The sequence below is a fragment of the Oncorhynchus keta genome, chromosome 26 (assembly GCF_023373465.1).
Source record: "Oncorhynchus keta strain PuntledgeMale-10-30-2019 chromosome 26, Oket_V2, whole genome shotgun sequence".
Classification (NCBI taxonomy): domain Eukaryota; kingdom Metazoa; phylum Chordata; class Actinopteri; order Salmoniformes; family Salmonidae; genus Oncorhynchus; species Oncorhynchus keta.
In genome coordinates this window covers 44,375,394-44,396,969 of record NC_068446.1, presented here as the reverse complement: position 1 = coordinate 44,396,969, position 21,576 = coordinate 44,375,394, and the positions used below count along the sequence as shown (strand labels likewise).

At 41.1% G+C, this 21,576-nt stretch overlaps 1 protein-coding gene across 1 annotated transcript in view; it reads right to left on the bottom strand.

The window, feature by feature from the left end:
* Positions 1 to 10,873: 10,873 nt before the first annotated feature.
* Positions 10,874 to 21,576, bottom strand: part of LOC127912214 (keratin-associated protein 10-6-like) — a 76,719-nt gene continuing 66,016 nt past the window's right edge. The window contains exon 3 of the mRNA XM_052481129.1: positions 10,874 to 10,881. Coding sequence (XP_052337089.1) covers positions 10,874 to 10,881 — 8 coding nt within the window. The remainder of the gene's footprint in view (positions 10,882 to 21,576) is intronic.

Genomic DNA, 21,576 nt, shown 5'->3' with positions numbered 1-21,576 from the left:
CAATACAATACAATACCAATACAATACAAATACAATACAATACAATACCAATACCAATACAATACCAATACAATACAATACAATACAATACAATACAATACAATACCAATACAATACCAATACCAATACCAATACAATACCAATACCAATACAATACAATACAATACAATACCAATACAATACAATACAATACAATACAATACCAATACCAATACAATACCAATACCAATACAATACAATACAATACAATACAATACCAATACAATACAATACCAATACATTTAAATACAATACAATACAATACCAATACCAATACCAATACAATACCAATACCAATACATTAAAATACAATACAATACAATACCAATACCAATACCAATACATTTAAATACAATACAATACCAATACCAATACCAATACAATACAATACCAATACAATACCAATACCAATACCAATACAATACCAATACCAATACAATACCAATACCAATACAATACCAATACAATACCAATACAATACCAATACAATACAATACCAATATCAATCCAATACTAATACAATACCAATACAATACCAATACAATACAATACTAATACCAATACAATACCAATACAATACCAATACCAATACCAATACCAATACAATACCAATACAATACCAATACCAATACCAATACCAATACAATACCAATACCAATACCAATACCAATACCAATACAATACCAATACAATACCAATACAATACAATACCAATACAATACCAATACAATACCAATACCAATACCAATACAATACCAATACAATACCAATACCAATACAATACCAATACCAATACAATACAATACCAATACCAATACAATACCAATACAATACAATACCAATACCAATACCAATACCAATACCAATACATACCAATACCAATACAATACCAATACAATACCAATACCCAATACCAATACCAATACAATACCAATACCAATACAATACCAATACCAATACAATACCAATACAATACCAATACAATATCAATACAATACCAATACCAATACCAATACAATACCAATACAATACCAATACAATACCAATACCAATACAATACCAATACAATACAATACCAATACCAATACAATACAAATACAATACCAATACAATACCAATACCAATACAATACCAATACAATACCAATACCAATACCAATACGATACCAATACAATACCAATATCAATATCAATACCAATACCAATACCAATACAATACCAATACCAATACAATACCAATACAATACCAATACCAATACCAATACAATACCAATACAATACCAATACGATACCAATACCAATACAATACCAATACAATACAATACCAATACCAATACAATACCAATACCAATACAATACAAATACAATACCAATACAATACCAATACAATACCAATACCAATACAATACCAATACCAATACCAATACAATACCAATACCAATACCAATACAATACCAATACCAATACCAATACAATACCAATACCAATACCAATACAATACCAATACCAATACAATACCAATACAATACCAATACAATACCAATACCAATACAATACCAATACCAATACCAATACAATACCAATACCAATACAATACCAATACCAATACAATACCAATACCAATACCAATACAATACCAATACCAATACAATACCAATACCAATACCAATACCAATACCAATACAATACCAATACCAATACAATACCAATACCAATACCAATACAATACCAATACAATACCAATACCAATACAATACCAATACAATACAATACCAATACCAATACCAATACCAATACCAATACAATACCAATACCAATACCAATACCAATACAATACCAATACCAATACAATACAAATACAATACCAATACAATACCAATACAATACCAATACCAATACCAATACCAATACCAATACCAATACAATACCAATACCAATACCAATACAATACCAATACCAATACCAATACAATACCAATACCAATACAATACAATCTCAATACAATATGAATACAATACCAATACAATACCAATACCAATACAATACCAATACCAATACAATACCAATACAATACCAATACAATACCAATACCAATACAATACCAATACAATACCAATACAATACAATACTAATACCAATACAATACCAATACCAATACACCAATACAATACCAATACAATACCAATACCAATACAATACCAATACAATACCAATACAATACCAATACAATACCAATACCAATACAATACCAATACAATACCAATACCAATACAATACCAATACAATACCAATACCAATACAATACCAATACCAATACAATACCAATACAATACCAATACAATACCAATACCAATACAATACCAATACCAATACCAATACAATACCAATACAATACCAATACCAATACAATACCAATACCAATACCAATACAATACCAATACCAATACAATACCAATACAATACCAATACAATACCAATACCAATACAATACCAATATCAATCCAATACTAATACAATACCAATACAATACCAATACAATATCAATACAATACCAATACAATACCAATACAATATCAATACAATACCAATACCAATACCAATACAATACCAATACAATACCAATACAATACCAATACCAATACAATACCAATACAATACAATACCAATACCAATACAATACAAAATACAATACCAATACAATACCAATACCAATACAATACCAATACAATACCAATACCAATACCAATACGATACCAATACAATACCAATATCAATATCAATACCAATACCAATACCAATACAATACCAATACCAATACAATACCAATACAATACCAATACCAATACCAATACGATACCAATACCAATACCAATACAATACCAATACAATACCAATACCAATACAATACCAATACAATACCAATACCAATACAATACCAATACAATACCAATACCAATACAATACCAATACAATATCAATACAATACCAATACAATACCAATACAATATCAATACAATACCAATACCAATACCAATACAATACCAATACAATACCAATACAATACCAATACCAATACAATACCAATACAATACAATACCAATACCAATACAATACAAATACAATACCAATACAATACCAATACCAATACAATACCAATACAATACCAATACCAATACCAATACGATACCAATACAATACCAATATCAATATCAATACCAATACCAATACCAATACAATACCAATACCAATACAATACCAATACAATACCAATACCAATACCAATACAATACCAATACAATACCAATATACGATACCAATACCAATACAATACCAATACCAATACAATACCAATACCAATACAATACCAATACCAATACAATACAAATACAATACCAATACAATACAAATACAATACCAATACCAATACCAATACAATACCAATACCAATACAATACCAATACAATACAAATACAATACCAATACAATACCAATACCAATACAATACCAATACCAATACAATACCAATACAATACCAATACAATACCAATACCAATACAATACCAATACAATACCAATACAATACAAATACAATACCAATACAATACCAATACAATACCAATACAATACCAATACCAATACAATACCAATACAATACCAATACAATACCAATACCAATACAATACCAATACCAATACAATACCAATACCAATACAATACCAATACCAATACAATACCAATACCAATACAATACCAATACAATACCAATACCAATACATACAATACCAATACAATACAATACCAATACAATACCAATACCAATACAATACCAATACAATACCAATACCAATACCAATACAATATCAATACCAATACAATACCAATACAATATCAATACCAATACCAATACAATACCAATACCAATACAATATCAATACAATACCAATACAATACAATACCAATACCAATACAATACCAATACAATATCAATACCAATACAATACCAATACCAATACAATACCAATACAATACCAATACAATATAAATACCAATACCAATACAATACCAATACAATATCAATACCAATACAATATCAATACCAATACAATACCAATACCAATACCAGTACCAATACAATATCAATACCAATACAATACCAATACAATACCAATACCAATACCAATACCAATACCAATACAATACCATCTGTCAGATGAAGCAGATGCTAAGCTACAGGACTGTTTTGCGAGCACAGACTGGAGTATATTCTGGGACACTGAGGAGCACACCACTTCAGTCACTGGCTTAATCAATAAGTGCATCGACGTCGTCCCCACAGTGACAGTGCGTACATATCCCAACCAGAAGCCATGGATTACAGGCAACATCCGCACTGAGCTAAAGGGTAGAGCTGCCACTTTCAATGAGCTACTACACCTGTTGTATTCAGCATTTCACTGAAAGGTGTACTACACCTGTTGTATTCAGCATTTCTCTGTAAGGTCTACTACACCTGTTGTATTCAGCATTTCACTGTAAGGTCTACTACACCTGTTGTATTCAGCATTTCACTGTAAGGTCTACTACACCTGTTGTATTCAGCATTTCACTGTAAGGTCTACTACACCTGTTGTATTCAGCATTTCACTGTAAGGTCTACTACACCTGTTGTATTCAGCATTTCACTGTAAGGTCTACTACACCTGTTGTATTCAGCATTTCACTGTAAGGTCTACTACACCTGTTGTATTCAGCATTTCACTGTCAGGTCTAATACACCTGTTGTATTCAGCATTTCACTGTAAGGTCTACTACACATGTTGTATTCAGCATTTCACTGTAAGGTCTACTACACCTGTTGTATTCAGCATTTCACTGTCAGGTCTACTACACATGTTGTATTCAGCATTTCACTGTAAGGTCTACTACACCTGTTGTATTCAGCATTTCACTGTAAGGTCTACCTACACCTGTTGTATTCAGCATTTCACTGTAAGGTCTACTACACCTGTTGTATTCAGCATTTCACTGTAAGGTCTACCTACACCTGTTGTATTCAGCATTTCACTGTAAGGTCTACTACACCTGTTGTATTCAGCATTTCACTGTAAGGTCTACTACACCTGTTGTATTCAGCATTTCACTGTAAGGTCTACTACACCTGTTGTATTCAGCATTTCACTGTAAGGTCTACCTACACCTGTTGTATTCAGCATTTCACTGTAAGGTCTACTACACCTGTTGTATTCAGCATTTCACTGTAAGGTCTACCTACACCTGTTGTATTCAGCATTTCACTGTAAGGTCTACTACACCTGTTGTATTCAGCATTTCACTGTAAGGTCTACTACACCTGTTGTATTCAGCATTTCACTGTAAGGTCTACCTACACCTGTTGTATTCAGCATTTCACTGTAAGGTCTACTACACCTGTTGTATTCAGCATTTCACTGTGAGGTCTACTGCACCTGTTGTATTCAGCATTTCACTGTAAGGTCTACCTACACCTGTTGTATTCAGCATTTCACTGTAAGGTCTACTACACATGTTGTATTCAGCATTTCACTGTAAGGTCTACTGCACATGTTGTATTCAGCATTTCACTGTAAGGTCTACTGCACCTGTTGTATTCAGCATTTCACTGTAAGGTCTACTGCACCTGTTGTATTCAGCATTTCACTGTAAGGTCTAATACACCTGTTGTATTCAGCATTTCACTGTAAGGTCTACTACACCTGTTGTATTCAGCATTTCACTGTAAGGTCTACTACACCTGTTGTATTCAGCATTTCACTGTAAGGTCTACCTACACCTGTTGTATTCAGCATTTCACTGTAAGGTCTACTACACCTGTTGTATTCAGCATTTCACTGTAAGGTCTACCTACACCTGTTGTATTCAGCATTTCACTGTAAGGTCTACTACACCTGTTGTATTCAGCATTTCACTGTAAGGTCTACTACACCTGTTGTATTCAGCATTTCACTGTAAGGTCTACCTACACCTGTTGTATTCAGCATTTCACTGTAAGGTCTACTACACCTGTTGTATTCAGCATTTCACTGTAAGGTCTACTACACCTGTTGTATTCAGCATTTCACTGTCAGGTCTAATACACCTGTTGTATTCAGCATTTCACTGTAAGGTCTACTACACATGTTGTATTCAGCATTTCACTGTAAGGTCTACTACACCTGTTGTATTCAGCATTTCACTGTCAGGTCTACTACACATGTTGTATTCAGCATTTCACTGTAAGGTCTACTACACCTGTTGTATTCAGCATTTCACTGTAAGGTCTACCTACACCTGTTGTATTCAGCATTTCACTGTAAGGTCTACTACACCTGTTGTATTCAGCATTTCACTGTAAGGTCTACCTACACCTGTTGTATTCAGCATTTCACTGTAAGGTCTACTACACCTGTTGTATTCAGCATTTCACTGTAAGGTCTACTACACCTGTTGTATTCAGCATTTCACTGTAAGGTCTACTACACCTGTTGTATTCAGCATTTCACTGTAAGGTCTACCTACACCTGTTGTATTCAGCATTTCACTGTAAGGTCTACTACACCTGTTGTATTCAGCATTTCACTGTAAGGTCTACCTACACCTGTTGTATTCAGCATTTCACTGTAAGGTCTACTACACCTGTTGTATTCAGCATTTCACTGTAAGGTCTACTACACCTGTTGTATTCAGCATTTCACTGTAAGGTCTACCTACACCTGTTGTATTCAGCATTTCACTGTAAGGTCTACTACACCTGTTGTATTCAGCATTTCACTGTGAGGTCTACTGCACCTGTTGTATTCAGCATTTCACTGTAAGGTCTACCTACACCTGTTGTATTCAGCATTTCACTGTAAGGTCTACTACACATGTTGTATTCAGCATTTCACTGTAAGGTCTACTGCACATGTTGTATTCAGCATTTCACTGTAAGGTCTACTGCACCTGTTGTATTCAGCATTTCACTGTAAGGTCTACTACACCTGTTGTATTCAGCATTTCACTGTAAGGTCTAATACACCTGTTGTATTCAGCATTTCACTGTAAGGTCTACTACACCTGTTGTATTCAGCATTTCACTGTAAGGTCTACTACACCTGTTGTATTCAGCATTTCACTGTAAGGTCTACTACACCTGTTGTATTCAGCATTTCACTGTAAGGTCTAATACACCTGTTGTATTCAGCATTTCACTGTAAGGTCTACTACACCTGTTGTATTCAGCATTTCACTGTAAGGTCTACTACACCTGTTGTATTCAGCATTTCACTGTAAGGTCTACTACACCTGTTGTATTCAGCATTTCACTGTAAGGTCTACTGCACCTGTTGTATTCAGCATTTCACTGTAAGGTCTACTACACCTGTTGTATTCAGCATTTCACTGTAAGGTCTACTACACCTGTTGTATTCAGCATTTCACTGTAAGGTCTACTACACCTGTTGTATTCAGCATTTCACTGTGAGGTCTACTACACCTGTTGTATTCAGCATTTCACTGTGAGGTCTACTACACCTGTTGTATTCAGCATTTCACTGTAAGGTCTACTACACCTGTTGTATTCAGCATTTCACTGTAAGGTCTACTACACCTGTTGTATTCAGCATTTCACTGTAAGGTCTACTACACCTGTTGTATTCAGCATTTCACTGTAAGGTCTACTACACCTGTTGTATTCAGCATTTCACTGTAAGGTCTACTACACCTGTTGTATTCAGCATTTCACTGTAAGGTCTTCTACACCTGTTGTATTCAGCATTTCACTGTAAGGTCTACTACACCTGTTGTATTCAGCATTTCACTGTAAGGTCTACTACACCTGTTGTATTCAGCATTTCACTGTAAGGTCTACTACACCTGTTGTATTCAGCATTTCACTGTAAGGTCTACTACACCTGTTGTATTCAGCATTTCACTGTAAGGTCTACTACACCTGTTGTATTTGGCGCATGTGACAAATAAAATTTGATTTGATTTGAAATCTGATTGAGTCATCAACGTAGGGGCATTTCTACATTTTCTTCAGCCTTTTAGCCCAAATCCAATGACATAGTGACATTTACTGTTGACTTCACATTTAATTCACATTAGTTATCAACTCAACCAAATGTAAATTAAAATTAGACGTTGAACTGACGTCTGTGCCTGGTGAAAAGTTATCATCGTAGAACAACAATGAATCGTTTATCACTCAACTTTTTAATCATTTTAATTCAGAATAACTACTCCGTTATTATACTGTACAGATACATTGGTGATAATCTGAAATCTAGCGTGTAGATCTGAACAGAGGAGTCAACACGAGGTTCAGGAGATCATCCGCATCATTATACCCACCGTTGTCATGCAGATCCTCCATACCACCATCTCACAAGGTGAAACAAATGAGGTCACAATATAAGTCAGAGAGGGAAACGGTTGCGCTGGCAGCTGCAGTTACACCATCTCTTTGCTAGAGGTGTCACTACAGACCCTGGTTTGATTCCGGGCTGTATCACAAAACCGGCTGTGATCGTGAGTCCCATAGGGCAGCGCACAATTGGCCCAGCGCCATCTGGTTTGGCCGGGGTAGGCCGTCATTGTAAAATAAGAATTTGTTCTTCACTGCTTCACAGCTCCATTGCTGTTGTCCTTGTTATGTCCTGTCTGGCATGCCATCAAGGGACAAATAGTTGTCATGACAGCACAAACAGCCTGGCAGTCGCGATACAACTGGCCAGGGTAAAAAAGAACATGATTTTTATAGCCTACCATTTATCCAACATAGGTATACAAATCTACAATTAATTTATGAATTATCACGCAAAAAATGACCTATGTGACCTCTGTGGATACCTTGAGGGAGTAACTAATATAGCCTAATATAACCTATATAGCTTGTTAGGAGAGGAAAGAATGGGAGGGGAGGAGAGGAGAGGAGAGAAGGGGAGAGAATGGTAGGGGACGAGAGGAGAGAAGGGGGGAGAGGAGGGGGGTCAGAGAAGGGGAGAGAAGGGGAGGGGACGAGAGGAGAGAAGGGGGGAGACGAGGGGGGGTCAGAGAAGGGGAGAGAAGGGGAGGGGACGAGAGGAGAGAAAGGGGGAGAGGAGGGGGTCAGAGAAGGGGAGAGAAGGGGAGGGGACGAGAGGAGAGAAGGGGGAGAGGAGGGGGTCAGAGAAGGGGAGAGAAGGGGAGGGGACGAGAGGAGAGAAGGGGGAGAGGAGGGGGGTCAGAGAAGGGGAGTGAAGGGGAGGGGACGAGAGGAGAGAAGGGGGAGAGGAGGGGGGGTCAGAGAAGGAGAGAGAAGGGGAGGGGACGAGAGGAGAGAAGGGGGGAGAGGAGGGGGGGTCAGAGAAGGGGAGGGGACGAGAGGAGAGAAGGGGGGAGAGGGGGGGCAGAGAAGGGGAGGGGACGAGAGGAGAGAAGGGGGAGAGGAGGGGGTCAGAGAAGGGGAGGGGACGAGAGGAGAGAAGGGGGGAGAGGAGGGGGGTCAGAGAAGGGGAGAGAAGGGGAGGGGACGAGAGGAGAGAAGGGGGAGAGGAGGGTGGTCAGAGAAGGGGAGGGGACGAGAGGAGAGAAGGGGGGAGAGGAGGGGGGGTCAGAGAAGGAGAGAGAAGGGGAGGGGACGAGAGGAGAGAAGGGGGGAGAGGGGGGGGTCAGAGAAGGAGAGAGAAGGGGAGGGGACGAGAGGGGAGGAAAGAACATAGACCTTCAAGCAGAGGAACTCACTCAACACATCCAGGATAAAACGGGCCTATGGGTCCTGCAGGGGAATGCCAGGAGTCTTATTTCCAACGGACATTATTTTTTTTTTTAAATACACAGAAGGGCCAGAAGACAGACATCTCTGGTTATGTTGGAATGAGAAAAGACTGGCAGAAAGGTCACGGTGGAGGACTTTTAGAACTTTTAGTTCACTCCTAAATAAAATCATGTACTTTTTACTCCATACATTTTCTCTGACACCCAAAAAGTACTCGTTACATTTTGAATGTTTAGCAGGACAGGAAAATGGTCCAATTCACGCACTTATCAAGAGAACATCCCTGGTCATCCCTGCTGTCTTTGATCTGGTGGACTCACTAAACACACATGCTTAGTTTGTAAATGATGTGTTGGAGGCCATCCACATCTTTTATATTTAGGGAATTCTAATTGATTTATACTTTTACTTTCAATACCTAAGTATATTAAAACCAAATACTTTTAGAAGTAGTACTCAAGTAGGATTTTACTGTGTGACTTTCACTTTTACTTGAGTCATTTTCCATTAAAGTATCCATACTTTTACTCAAGTATGACAATTGGTTACTTTTTGTTTTGTTCTAGATAAATCCATGGTGGGTAGTGACCATTCTCCTATATAGTGCACTACTGGGTTAGTGGTAGTGAGAAACAAGGGGTTGGTAACAGCCCGGTGCTTTAAAAAAAATGTATTTTTATTTAACTAGGTAATTCACTTAAGAACAAATCCTTATTTACATTGAAGAGCTAAACCCTAACCCGGACGACGCTGGACCAATTGTGCGCCACCCTATTGGCCTCCCAATCACGGCCGGTTGTGATACAGCCGGGAATCGAACCCGGGTAACAGTGCTACTTCCACAGAGCCAAATAGGAAGAGTTCCAAAACAAGGCCAACGAAGAAATGAACTATTTTCCATAAACAAGGAGACCCTGACCAAGACAATGAAACTCTCGTAGACAGAGCAGCCGAAGAATCCATCATTAACTCCAAATCATTCAGAAAGGGCAAGGCTGTCCCCTGCTGGTCAGGTGAGTGCCAGACAGCTGTCAAAGACAAAAAAAAGATAAGCTTTTAGAGCCTTAAAGAACTCACAGGTTCACAGAACTAATAGATTATCAAAGAAAAAGAGCATTAGCAAGAAGAATCACACAGTTTATTGGAGGAAGTACTGTGGCAGCATTGCCTGGGACACAAACATACGGGCTTTGTGGGGAATAATCAGGAAAATGAACGGCATCCACAGACGGTCCATCCAGACAGATGAGGAGAAAGCAGACATGGACCGATGAGGAGAAAACAGACATGGACAGATGAGGAGAAAACAGACATGGACAGATGAGGAGAAAACAGACATGAACAGATGAGGAGAAAACAGACATGGACAGATGAGGAGAAAACAGACATGGACAGATGAGGAGAAAGCAGACATGGACAGATGAGGAGAAAGCAGACATGGACAGATGAGGAGAAGACAGACATGAACAGATGAGGAGAAAGCAGATATGGACAGATGAGGAGAAAGCAGACATGAACAGATGAGGAGAAAGCAGACATGAACAGATGAGGAGAAAGCAGACATGGACAGATGAGGAGAAAACAGACATGGACAGATGAGGAGAAAGCAGACATGGACAGATGAGGAGAAAACAGACATGAACAGATGAGGAGAAAACAGACATGGACAGATGAGGAGAAAACAGACATGGACAGATGAGGAGAAAGCAGACATGGACAGATGAGGAGAAAACAGACATGGACAGATGAGGAGAAAACAGACATGGACAGATGAGGAGAAAGCAGACATGGACAGATGAGGAGAAAACAGACATGAACAGATGAGGAGAAAACAGACATGAACAGATGAGGAGAAAGCAGACATGGACAGATGAGGAGAAAGCAGACATGGACAGATGAGGAGAAAGCAGACATGAACAGATGAGGAGAAAACAGACATGAACAGATGAGGAGAAAGCAGACATGGACAGATGAGGAGAAGACGACATGGACAGATGAGGAGAAGACGACATGGACAGATGAGGAGAAAGCAGACATGAACAGATGAGGAGAAGACAGACATGGACAGATGAGGAGAAGACAGACATGAACAGATGAGGAGAAAACAGACATGGACAGATGAGGAGAAAGCAGACATGGACAGATGAGGAGAAGACGACATGGACAGATGAGGAGAAAACAGACATGGACAGATGAGGAGAATACGACATGGACAGATGAGGAGAAAACAGACATGGACAGATGAGGAGAAAACAGACATGGACAGATGAGGAGAATACGACATGGACAGATGAGGAGAATACGACATGGACAGATGAGGAGAAAACAGACATGGACAGATGAGGAGAATACGACATGGACAGATGAGGAGAATACGACATGGACAGATGAGGAGAAAGCAGACATGAACAGATGAGGAGAAAACAGACATGGACAGATGAGGAGAATACGACATGGACAGATGAGGAGAAAGCAGACATGGACAGATGAGGAGAAAACAGACATGGACAGATGAGGAGAATACGACATGGACAGATGAGGAGAAAGCAGACATGGACAGATGAGGAGAAAACAGACATGGACAGATGAGGAGAAAACAGACATGGACAGATGAGGAGAAGACGACATGGACAGATGAGGAGAAAACAGACATGGACAGATGAGGAGAAGACGACATGGACAGATGAGGAGAAAGCAGACATGGACAGATGAGGAGAAAACAGACATGGACAGATGAGGAGAAGACGACATGGACAGATGAGGAGAAAACAGACATGGACAGATGAGGAGAAAACAGACATGGACAGATGAGGAGAAAACAGACATGGACAGATGAGGAGAAAGCAGACATGAACAGATGAGGAGAAAGCAGACATGAACAGATGAGGAGAAAGCAGACATGGACAGATGAGGAGAAAACAGACATGGACAGATGAGGAGAAAGCAGACATGGACAGATGAGGAGAAAGCAGACATGGACAGATGAGGAGAAAACAGACATGGACAGATGAGGAGAAAACAGACATGGACAGATGAGGAGAAAGCAGACATGGACAGATGAGGAGAAAACAGACATGGACAGATGAGGAGAAAACAGACATGGACAGATGAGGAGAAAGCAGACATGGACAGATGAGGAGAAAGCAGACATGGACAGATGAGGAGAAAACAGACATGGACAGATGAGGAGAAAACAGACATGGACAGATGAGGAGAAAACAGACATGGACAGATGAGGAGAAAACAGACATGGACAGATGAGGAGAAAACAGACATGGACAGATGAGGAGAAAACAGACATGGACAGATGAGGAGAAAACAGACATGGACAGATGAGGAGAAAACAGACATGGACAGATGAGAAGACGAAAGAAAACAGACATGGACAGATGAGGAGAAAGCAGACATGGACAGATGAGGAGAAAACAGACATGGACAGATGAGGAGAAAACAGACATGGACAGATGAGGAGAAAACAGACATGGACAGATGAGGAGAAAACAGACATGAACAGATGAGGAGAAAACAGACATGAACAGATGAGGAGAAAGCAGACATGGACAGATGAGGAGAAAGCAGACATGGACAGATGAGGAGAAAACAGACATGGACAGATGAGGAGAAAACAGACATGGACAGATGAGGAGAAAACAGACATGGACAGATGAGGAGAAAACAGACATGGACAGATGAGGAGAAAACAGACATGGACAGATGAGGAGAAAACAGACATGGACAGATGAGGAGAAAACAGACATGGACAGATGAGGAGAAAACAGACATGAACAGATGAGGAGAAAGCAGACATGGACATATGAGGAGAAAACAGACATGGACAGATGAAGAGAAAACAGACATGGACAGATGAGGAGAAGACGACATGGACAGATGAGGAGAAGACGACATGGACAGATGAGGAGAAAACAGACATGGACAGATGAGGAGAAGACGACATGGACAGATGAGGAGAAAGCAGACATGGACAGATGAGGAGAAAACAGACATGAACAGATGAGGAGAAACCAGACATGGACAGATGAGGAGAAAACAGACATGGACAGATGATGAGAAAACAGACATGGACAGATGAGGAGAAAACAGACATGGACAGATGAGGAGAAAACAGACATGGACAGATGAGGAGAAAACAGACATGAACAGATGAGGAGAAAACAGACATGAACAGATGAGGAGAAAACAGATATGAACAGATGAGGAGAAAACAGACATGAACAGATGAGGAGAAAACAGATATGGACAGATGAGGAGAAAACGACATGGACAGATGAGGAGAAGACGACATGGACAGATGAGGAGAAAACGACATGGACAGATGAGGAGAAAACAGACATGGACAGATGAGGAGAAAACAGACATGAACAGATGAGGAGAAAACAGACATGGACAGATGAGGAGAAAACGACATGGACAGATGAGGAGAAAACAGACATGGACAGATGAGGAGAAAACAGACATGGACAGATGAGGAGAAAACAGACATGAACAGATGAAGAGAAGACGACAGGGACAGATGAGGAGAAAACAGACATGGACAGATGAGGAGAAAGCAGACATGGACAGATGAGGAGAAAACAGACATGGACAGATGAGGAGAAAACAGACATGGACAGATGAGGAGAAAACAGACATGGACAGATGAGGAGAAAACAGACATGGACAGATGAGGAGAAAACAGACATGGACAGATGAGGAGAAAACAGACATGGACAGATGAGGAGAAAACAGACATGGACAGATGAGGAGAAAACAGACATGAACAGATGAGGAGAAAACAGACATGAACAGATGAGGAGAAAACAGACATGGACAGATGAGGAGAATACGACATGGACAGATGAGGAGAAAGCAGACATGGACAGATGAGGAGAAAACAGACATGAACAGATGAGGAGAAAACAGACATGGACAGATGAGGAGAAAGCAGACATGGACAGATGAGGAGAAAACAGACATGAACAGATGAGGAGAAAGCAGACATGGACAGATGAGGAGAAAACAGACATGAACAGATGAGGAGAAAACAGACATGGACAGATGAGGAGAAAGCAGACATGGACAGATGAAGAGAAGACGACATGGACAGATGAGGAGAAAACAGACATGGACAGATGAAGAGAAAACGACATGGACAGATGAGGAGAAAGCAGACATGGACAGATGAGGAGAAGACGACATGGACAGATGAGGAGAAAGCAGACATGGACAGATGAGGAGAAAACAGATATCGACAGATGAGGAGAAAGCAGACATGGACAGATGAGGAGAAAGCAGACATGGACAGATGAGGAGAAAACAGACATGAACAGATGAGGAGAAAACAGACATGGACAGATGAGGAGAAAACAGACATGAACAGATGAGGAGAAAACAGACATGAACAGATGAGGAGAAAACAGACATGGACAGATGAGGAGAAAGCAGACATGGACAGATGAGGAGAAAACAGACATGAACAGATGAGGAGAAAACAGACATGAACAGATGAGGAGAAAACAGACATGGACAGATGAGGAGAAAACAGACATGGACAGATGAGGAGAAAGCAGACATGGACAGATGAGGAGAAAACGACATGGACAGATGAGGAGAAAGCAGACATGGACAGATGAGGAGAAGACGACATGGACAGATGAGGAGAAAACGACATGGACAGATGAGGAGAAGACGACATGGACAGATGAGGAGAAAGCAGACATGGACAGATGAGGAGAAAACAGACATGGACAGATGAGGAGAAAACAGACATGGACAGATGAGGAGAAAACAGACATGGACAGATGAGGAGAAAACAGACATGGACAGATGAGGAGAAAGCAGACATGGACAGATGAGGAGAAGACGACATGAACAGATGAAGAGAAAACAGACATGAACAGATGAGGAGAAGACGACATGGACAGATGAGGAGAAAGCAGACATGGACAGATGAGGAGAAAACAGACATGGACAGATGAGGAGAAAACAGACATGGACAGATGAGGAGAAAACAGACATGGACAGATGAGGAGAAAGCAGACATGGACAGATGAGGAGAAAACAGACATGGACAGATGAGGAGAAAACAGACATGGACAGATGAGGAGAAAGCAGACATGGACAGATGAGGAGAAAACAGACATGGACAGATGAGGAGAAAGCAGACATGGACAGATGAGGAGAAAACAGACATGGACAGATGAGGAGAAAACAGACATGGACAGATGAGGAGAAAACAGACATGGACAGATGAGGAGAAAACAGACATGGACAGATGAGGAGAAAACAGACATGGACAGATGAGGAGAAAGCAGACATGGACAGATGAGGAGAAAACAGACATGGACAGATGAGGAGAAAACAGACATGGACAGATGAGGAGAAACAGACATGGACAGATGAGGAGAAAACAGACATGGACAGATGAGGAGAAAACAGACATGGACAGATGAGGAGAAAACAGACATGGACAGATGAGGAGAAAAAACAGACATGGACAGATGAGGATGGACAGACATGGACAGATGAGAGAAAACAGACATGGACAGATGAGGAGAAAACAGACATGGACAGATGAGGAGAAAACAGACATGGACAGATGAGGAGAAAACATACATGGACAGATGAGGAGAAAACAGACATGGACAGATGAGGAGAAAGCAGACATGGACAGATGAGGAGAAAACAGACATGGACAGATGAGGAGAAAGCAGACATGGACAGATGAGGAGAAAACAGACATGGACAGATGAGGAGAAAACAGACATGGACAGATGAGGAGAAAACAGACATGGACAGATGAGGAGAAAGCAGACATGGACAGATGAGGAGAAGACGACATGAACAGATGAAGAGAAAACAGACATGGACAGATGAGGAGAAAACAGACATGAACAGATGAGGAGAAAACAGACATGGACAGATGAGGAGAAGACGACATGGACAGATGAGGAGAAAACAGACATGGACAGATGAGGAGAAGACGACATGGACAGATGAGGAGAAAACAGACATGGACAGATGAGGAGAAAACAGACATGGACAGATGAGGAGAAAACAGACATGGACAGATGAGGAGAAAACAGACATGGACAGATGAGGAGAAAACAGACATGGACAGATGAGGAGAAAACAGACATGTTAGTGCAGCTTTTGGGATGCAGAATTCTCTGTGACTTAGATCAGTGGTCGCCAACCGGTCGACCTTCAAAGCATTCCTAGTGGAACACCAAACATTTCTGTGGAAAAGCCAACGAACAATAAAGGCTTAAGATACTTATTTTCCACCATAATTTGCTAATAAATTCATTAAAAATCCTACAATGTGATTTTCTGGATTTTTTTTCTCATTTTGTCTGTCATAGTTGAAGTGTACCTATGATGAAAATTTCAGGCCTCTCTCTTCTTTTTAAGGGGGAGAACTTGCACAATTGGTGGCTGAATAAATACTTTTTTGCCCCACTGTACATATGAGATGAGTAATGTAGGGTATGTAAACATTATATAAAGTGGCATTGTTTAAAGTGGCTAGTGATACAGTTATTACATGCAATTTTCATTGTTAAAGTGACGAGAGTTGAGTCGAGTGACTAGAGTTGAGTGTGTTGGCAGCAGCCACTCAATGTTAGTCGTGGCTGTTTAACAGTCTGGTGGCCTTGAGATAGAAGCTGTTTTTCAGTCTCTCGGTCCCAGCTTTGATGCACCTGTACTGACCTCTCCTTCTGGATGATAGCGGGGTGAACAGGCAGTGGCTCGGGTGGTTGATGTCCTTGATGTTTTTGGCCTTCCTGTGACATCGGGTGGTGTAGGTGTCCTGGAGGGCAGGTAGTTTGCCCCCGGTGATGCGTTGTGCAGACCTCACTACCCTCTGGAGAGCCTTACGGTTGTGGGTGGAGCAGTTGCCGTACCAGGCGGTGATACAGCCCGCCAGGATGCTCTCGATTGTGCATCTGTAGAAGTTTGTGAGTATTTTTGGTTGCCTACTGGGATCCGATCCATTGTCCTGGGTGGTGGACCAAACAGAGGATCCGCTTCGGGGAAAGTCGTATTCCTGTTCGTAATGTTGGTAAGTTGACGTTGCTCTTTCATCCAATAGTTCTTCCTGACTGTATGTAATAAAACCTGCCTATGGTAACAATGTAAAAAATAAAACATCAAAAAAACTAAATACTGCATAGTTTCCTAGGAACGCGAAGTGAGGCGGCCATCTCTGTCGGCGCCGGAAGTCGTTATTTAAACAAATGTATATATTTTTTTTGTCATACGAACAATGTGGATTTGTGCATGAGGCAGATGCAGTGTGACTCGTGTTTCGCCATCAGGTGGAAGACGGTGTCCCCTCTCTCTGGTCAGTCTCACCTCTCTCTGGTCAGTCTCACCTCTCTCTGGTCAGTCTCCCCTCTCTCTGGTCAGTCTCACCTCTCTCTGGACAGTCTCACTTCTCTCTGGTCAGTCTCACCGGAGGAAAGGAAGGAGAGAGCAGGTGGAAGACGGTGTCCCCTCTCTCTGGTCAGTCTCACCGGAGGAAAGGAAGGAGAGAGCAGGTGGAAGACGGTGTCTTCTCTCTCTGGTCAGTCTCACCGGAGGAAAGGAAGGAGAGAGCAGGTGGAAGATGGTGTCCCCTCTCTCTGGTCAGTCTCACCGGAGGAAAGGAAGGAGAGAGCAGGTGGAAGACGGTGTCCTCTCTCTCTGGTCAGTCTCAACGGAGGAAAGGAAGGAGAGAGCAGGTGGAAAACGGCGGCCCCTCTCTCTGGTCAGTCTCACCTCTCTCTGGTCAGTCTCACCGGAGGAAAGGAAGGAGAGAGCAGGTGGAAGACGGTGTCCCCTCTCTCTGGTCAGTCTCACCTCTCTCTGGTCAGTCTCACCTCTCTCTGGTCAGTCTCACCTCTCTCTGGTCAGTCTCACCGGAGGAAAGGAAGGAGAGAGCAGGTGGAAGACGGTGTCCCCTCTCTCTGGTCAGTCTCACCTCTCTCTGGTCAGTCTCACCGGAGGAAAGGAAGGAGAGAGCAGGTGGAAGACGGTGTCCCCTCTCTCTGGTCAGTCTCACCTCTCTCTGGTCAGTCTCACCGGAGGAAAGGAAGGCGAGAGCAGGTGGAAGATGGTGTCCCCTCTCTCTGGTCAGTCTCACCGGAGGAAAGGAAGGAGAGAGCAGGTGGAAGACGGCGGCCCCTCTCTATGGTCAGTCTCACCGGAGGAAAGGAAGGAGAGAGCAGGTGGAAGACGGTGTCCCCTCTCTTTGGTCAGTCTCACCGGAGGAAAGGAAGGAGAGAGCAGGTGGAAGACGGTGTCCCCTCTCTCTGGTCAGTCTCACCGGAGGAAAGGAAGGAGAGAGCAGGTGGAAGACGGTGTCCCCTCTCTCTGGTCAGTCTCACCGGAGGAAAGGAAGGAGAGAGCAGGTGGAAGACGGTGTCCCCTCTCTCTGGTCAGTCTCACCGGAGGAAAGGAAGGAGAGAGCAGATTTTTGTTTTGTTTTGAATGGTCACTTAACCCGAATTTCCAAGTCATAAAGGCATCTTTCTAGAGATCCAACTTTTCGACCTGAAGATCACTGATGTCATGATTTGACCTCGTTGACCATCAGATGCAGTAAAAAGTGCTAAACCAACTGATCTATTTAAAAAAAAATCTAAACTCGGGTTTTGAAATATAATATGGTCTGATTAATAATATTGGCAGGCCAATCACCTAGCCAATATGCTGTGATAATCTAAATTCCAAGGCCTCTAACCCTAGGAAGCTCTTTCATTCCTACAAAACTGTTTGCAGATGGGTTAATTTAAAAAACAAAAACAATTTGAGCAGTAGATCTCAGCTTGCTTTTCTGACTCCAGATGAAAGTGATCTTGACTCAGAAAAGGTTGTTGACCATTGGCTTTAATGAAGGCGAGTAAAACAGCTGGATGCTTAAGACCGAGTATGATATGAAATGTTAAGATCCCTCCGATGTATGATATGAAATGTTAAGGTCTTGGCCAGCTCTGATATGAAATGTTCAGTCAGGTTGAGTATGATATGAAATGTTAAGACCGCACCGCTAAAGTATGATCTGAAATGTTAAGACCTAGTATGATATGAAATGTTACCCTCTCCGAGTTAGGCAGACCGACGTATGATATGAAATGTTAAGTCTCCTCACCAGTATGATATGAAATGTTAAGACCAAGTATGATATGAAATGTTAAGACCTAGTATGATATGAAATGTTAAGACCAGTATGATATGTCTGAAATGCTAAGACCAGTATGATATGAAATGTTAAGACCGAGTCCATGATATGAAATGTTTCTGAAAACCCGTGATCAGACAATTCCACTAACATAATTTTATAAACAGAGTACACAGGAAACAGCAATATTACTTGTCAAAGGCCTGGGAACACGCTGTAGTAGTCCCCATAGCTAAACCAGGAAACACAGTCTAATAGTCCCCACTGGCTTCCAGTTAAACCAGGAAACACAGTCTAATAGTCCCCAGTACCTCCAGGCTAAACCAGGAAACACAGTCTAATAGTCCCCATAGTTAAACCAGGAAACACAGTCTAATAGTCCCCATAGCTAAACCAGGAAACACAGTCTAATAGTCCCCATAGTTAAACCAGGAAACACAGTCTAGTAGTCCCCATAGTTAAACCAGGAACAGTAAAGTGGCTGTTCCACATGTCATAATGGTCCCCATAGCTAAACCAGGAAACACAGTCTCTAAATGACTTAAATGTAAATGTAAATGTAAATGTTAAACCAGTATGATAAACAGTCTAGTGAAAGTCCCCATAGTTAAAATGAAACACAGTCTGATATGGTCCCCATAGCTAAAAGGAAACACAGTCTGAGTAGTCCCCATGAAATGTTAAACCAGGAAAACACAGTATGATATAGTCCGAGTATGATATGAAATGTTAAACCAGGAAACACAGTCTGAAATGGTCCCCATATTTTTGCTAAACCAGGAAAAACACAGTCTAATAGTCCCCATAGTTAAACCAGGAAACACAGTCTAATAGTCCCCATAGTTAAACCAGGAAACACAGTCTAATAGTCCCCATAGCTAAACCAGGAAACACAGTCTAGTAGTCCCCATAGTTAAACCAGGAAACACAGTCTAATAGTCCCCATAGTTAAACCAGGAAACACAGTCTAATGGTCCCCATAGCTAAACCAGGAAACACAGTCTAATAGTCCCCATAGTTAAACCAGGAAACACAGTCTAATAGTCCCCATAGCTAAACCAGGAAACACAGTCTAATAGTCCCCATAGCTAAACCAGGAAACACAGTCTAATAGTCCCCATAGTTAAACCAGGAAACACAGTCTAATAGTCCCCATAGTTAAACCAGGAAACACAGTCTAGTAGTCCCCATAGTTAAACCAGGAAACACAGTCTAGTAGTCCCCATAGTTAAACCAGGAAACACAGTCTAATGGTCCCCATAGTTAAACCAGGAAACACAGTCTAATAGTCCCCATAGTTAAACCAGGAAACACAGTCTAATAGTCCCCATAGCTAAACCAGGAAACACCAGGTATTCACATGGGGGCAATGAGATGTCTTACCAGGTACTCATAGGGGGGCAATGAGATGTCTAACCAGGTACTCATAGGGGGCAATGAGATGTCTAACCAGGTACTCATAGGGGGGCAATGAGATGTCTAACCAGGTACTCATAGGGGGCAATGAGATGTCTTACCAGGTACTCATAGGGGGGCATTGAGATGTCTAACCAGGTACTCATAGGGGGGCAATGAGATGTCTAACCAGGTACTCATAGGGGGCAATGAGATGTCTAACCAGG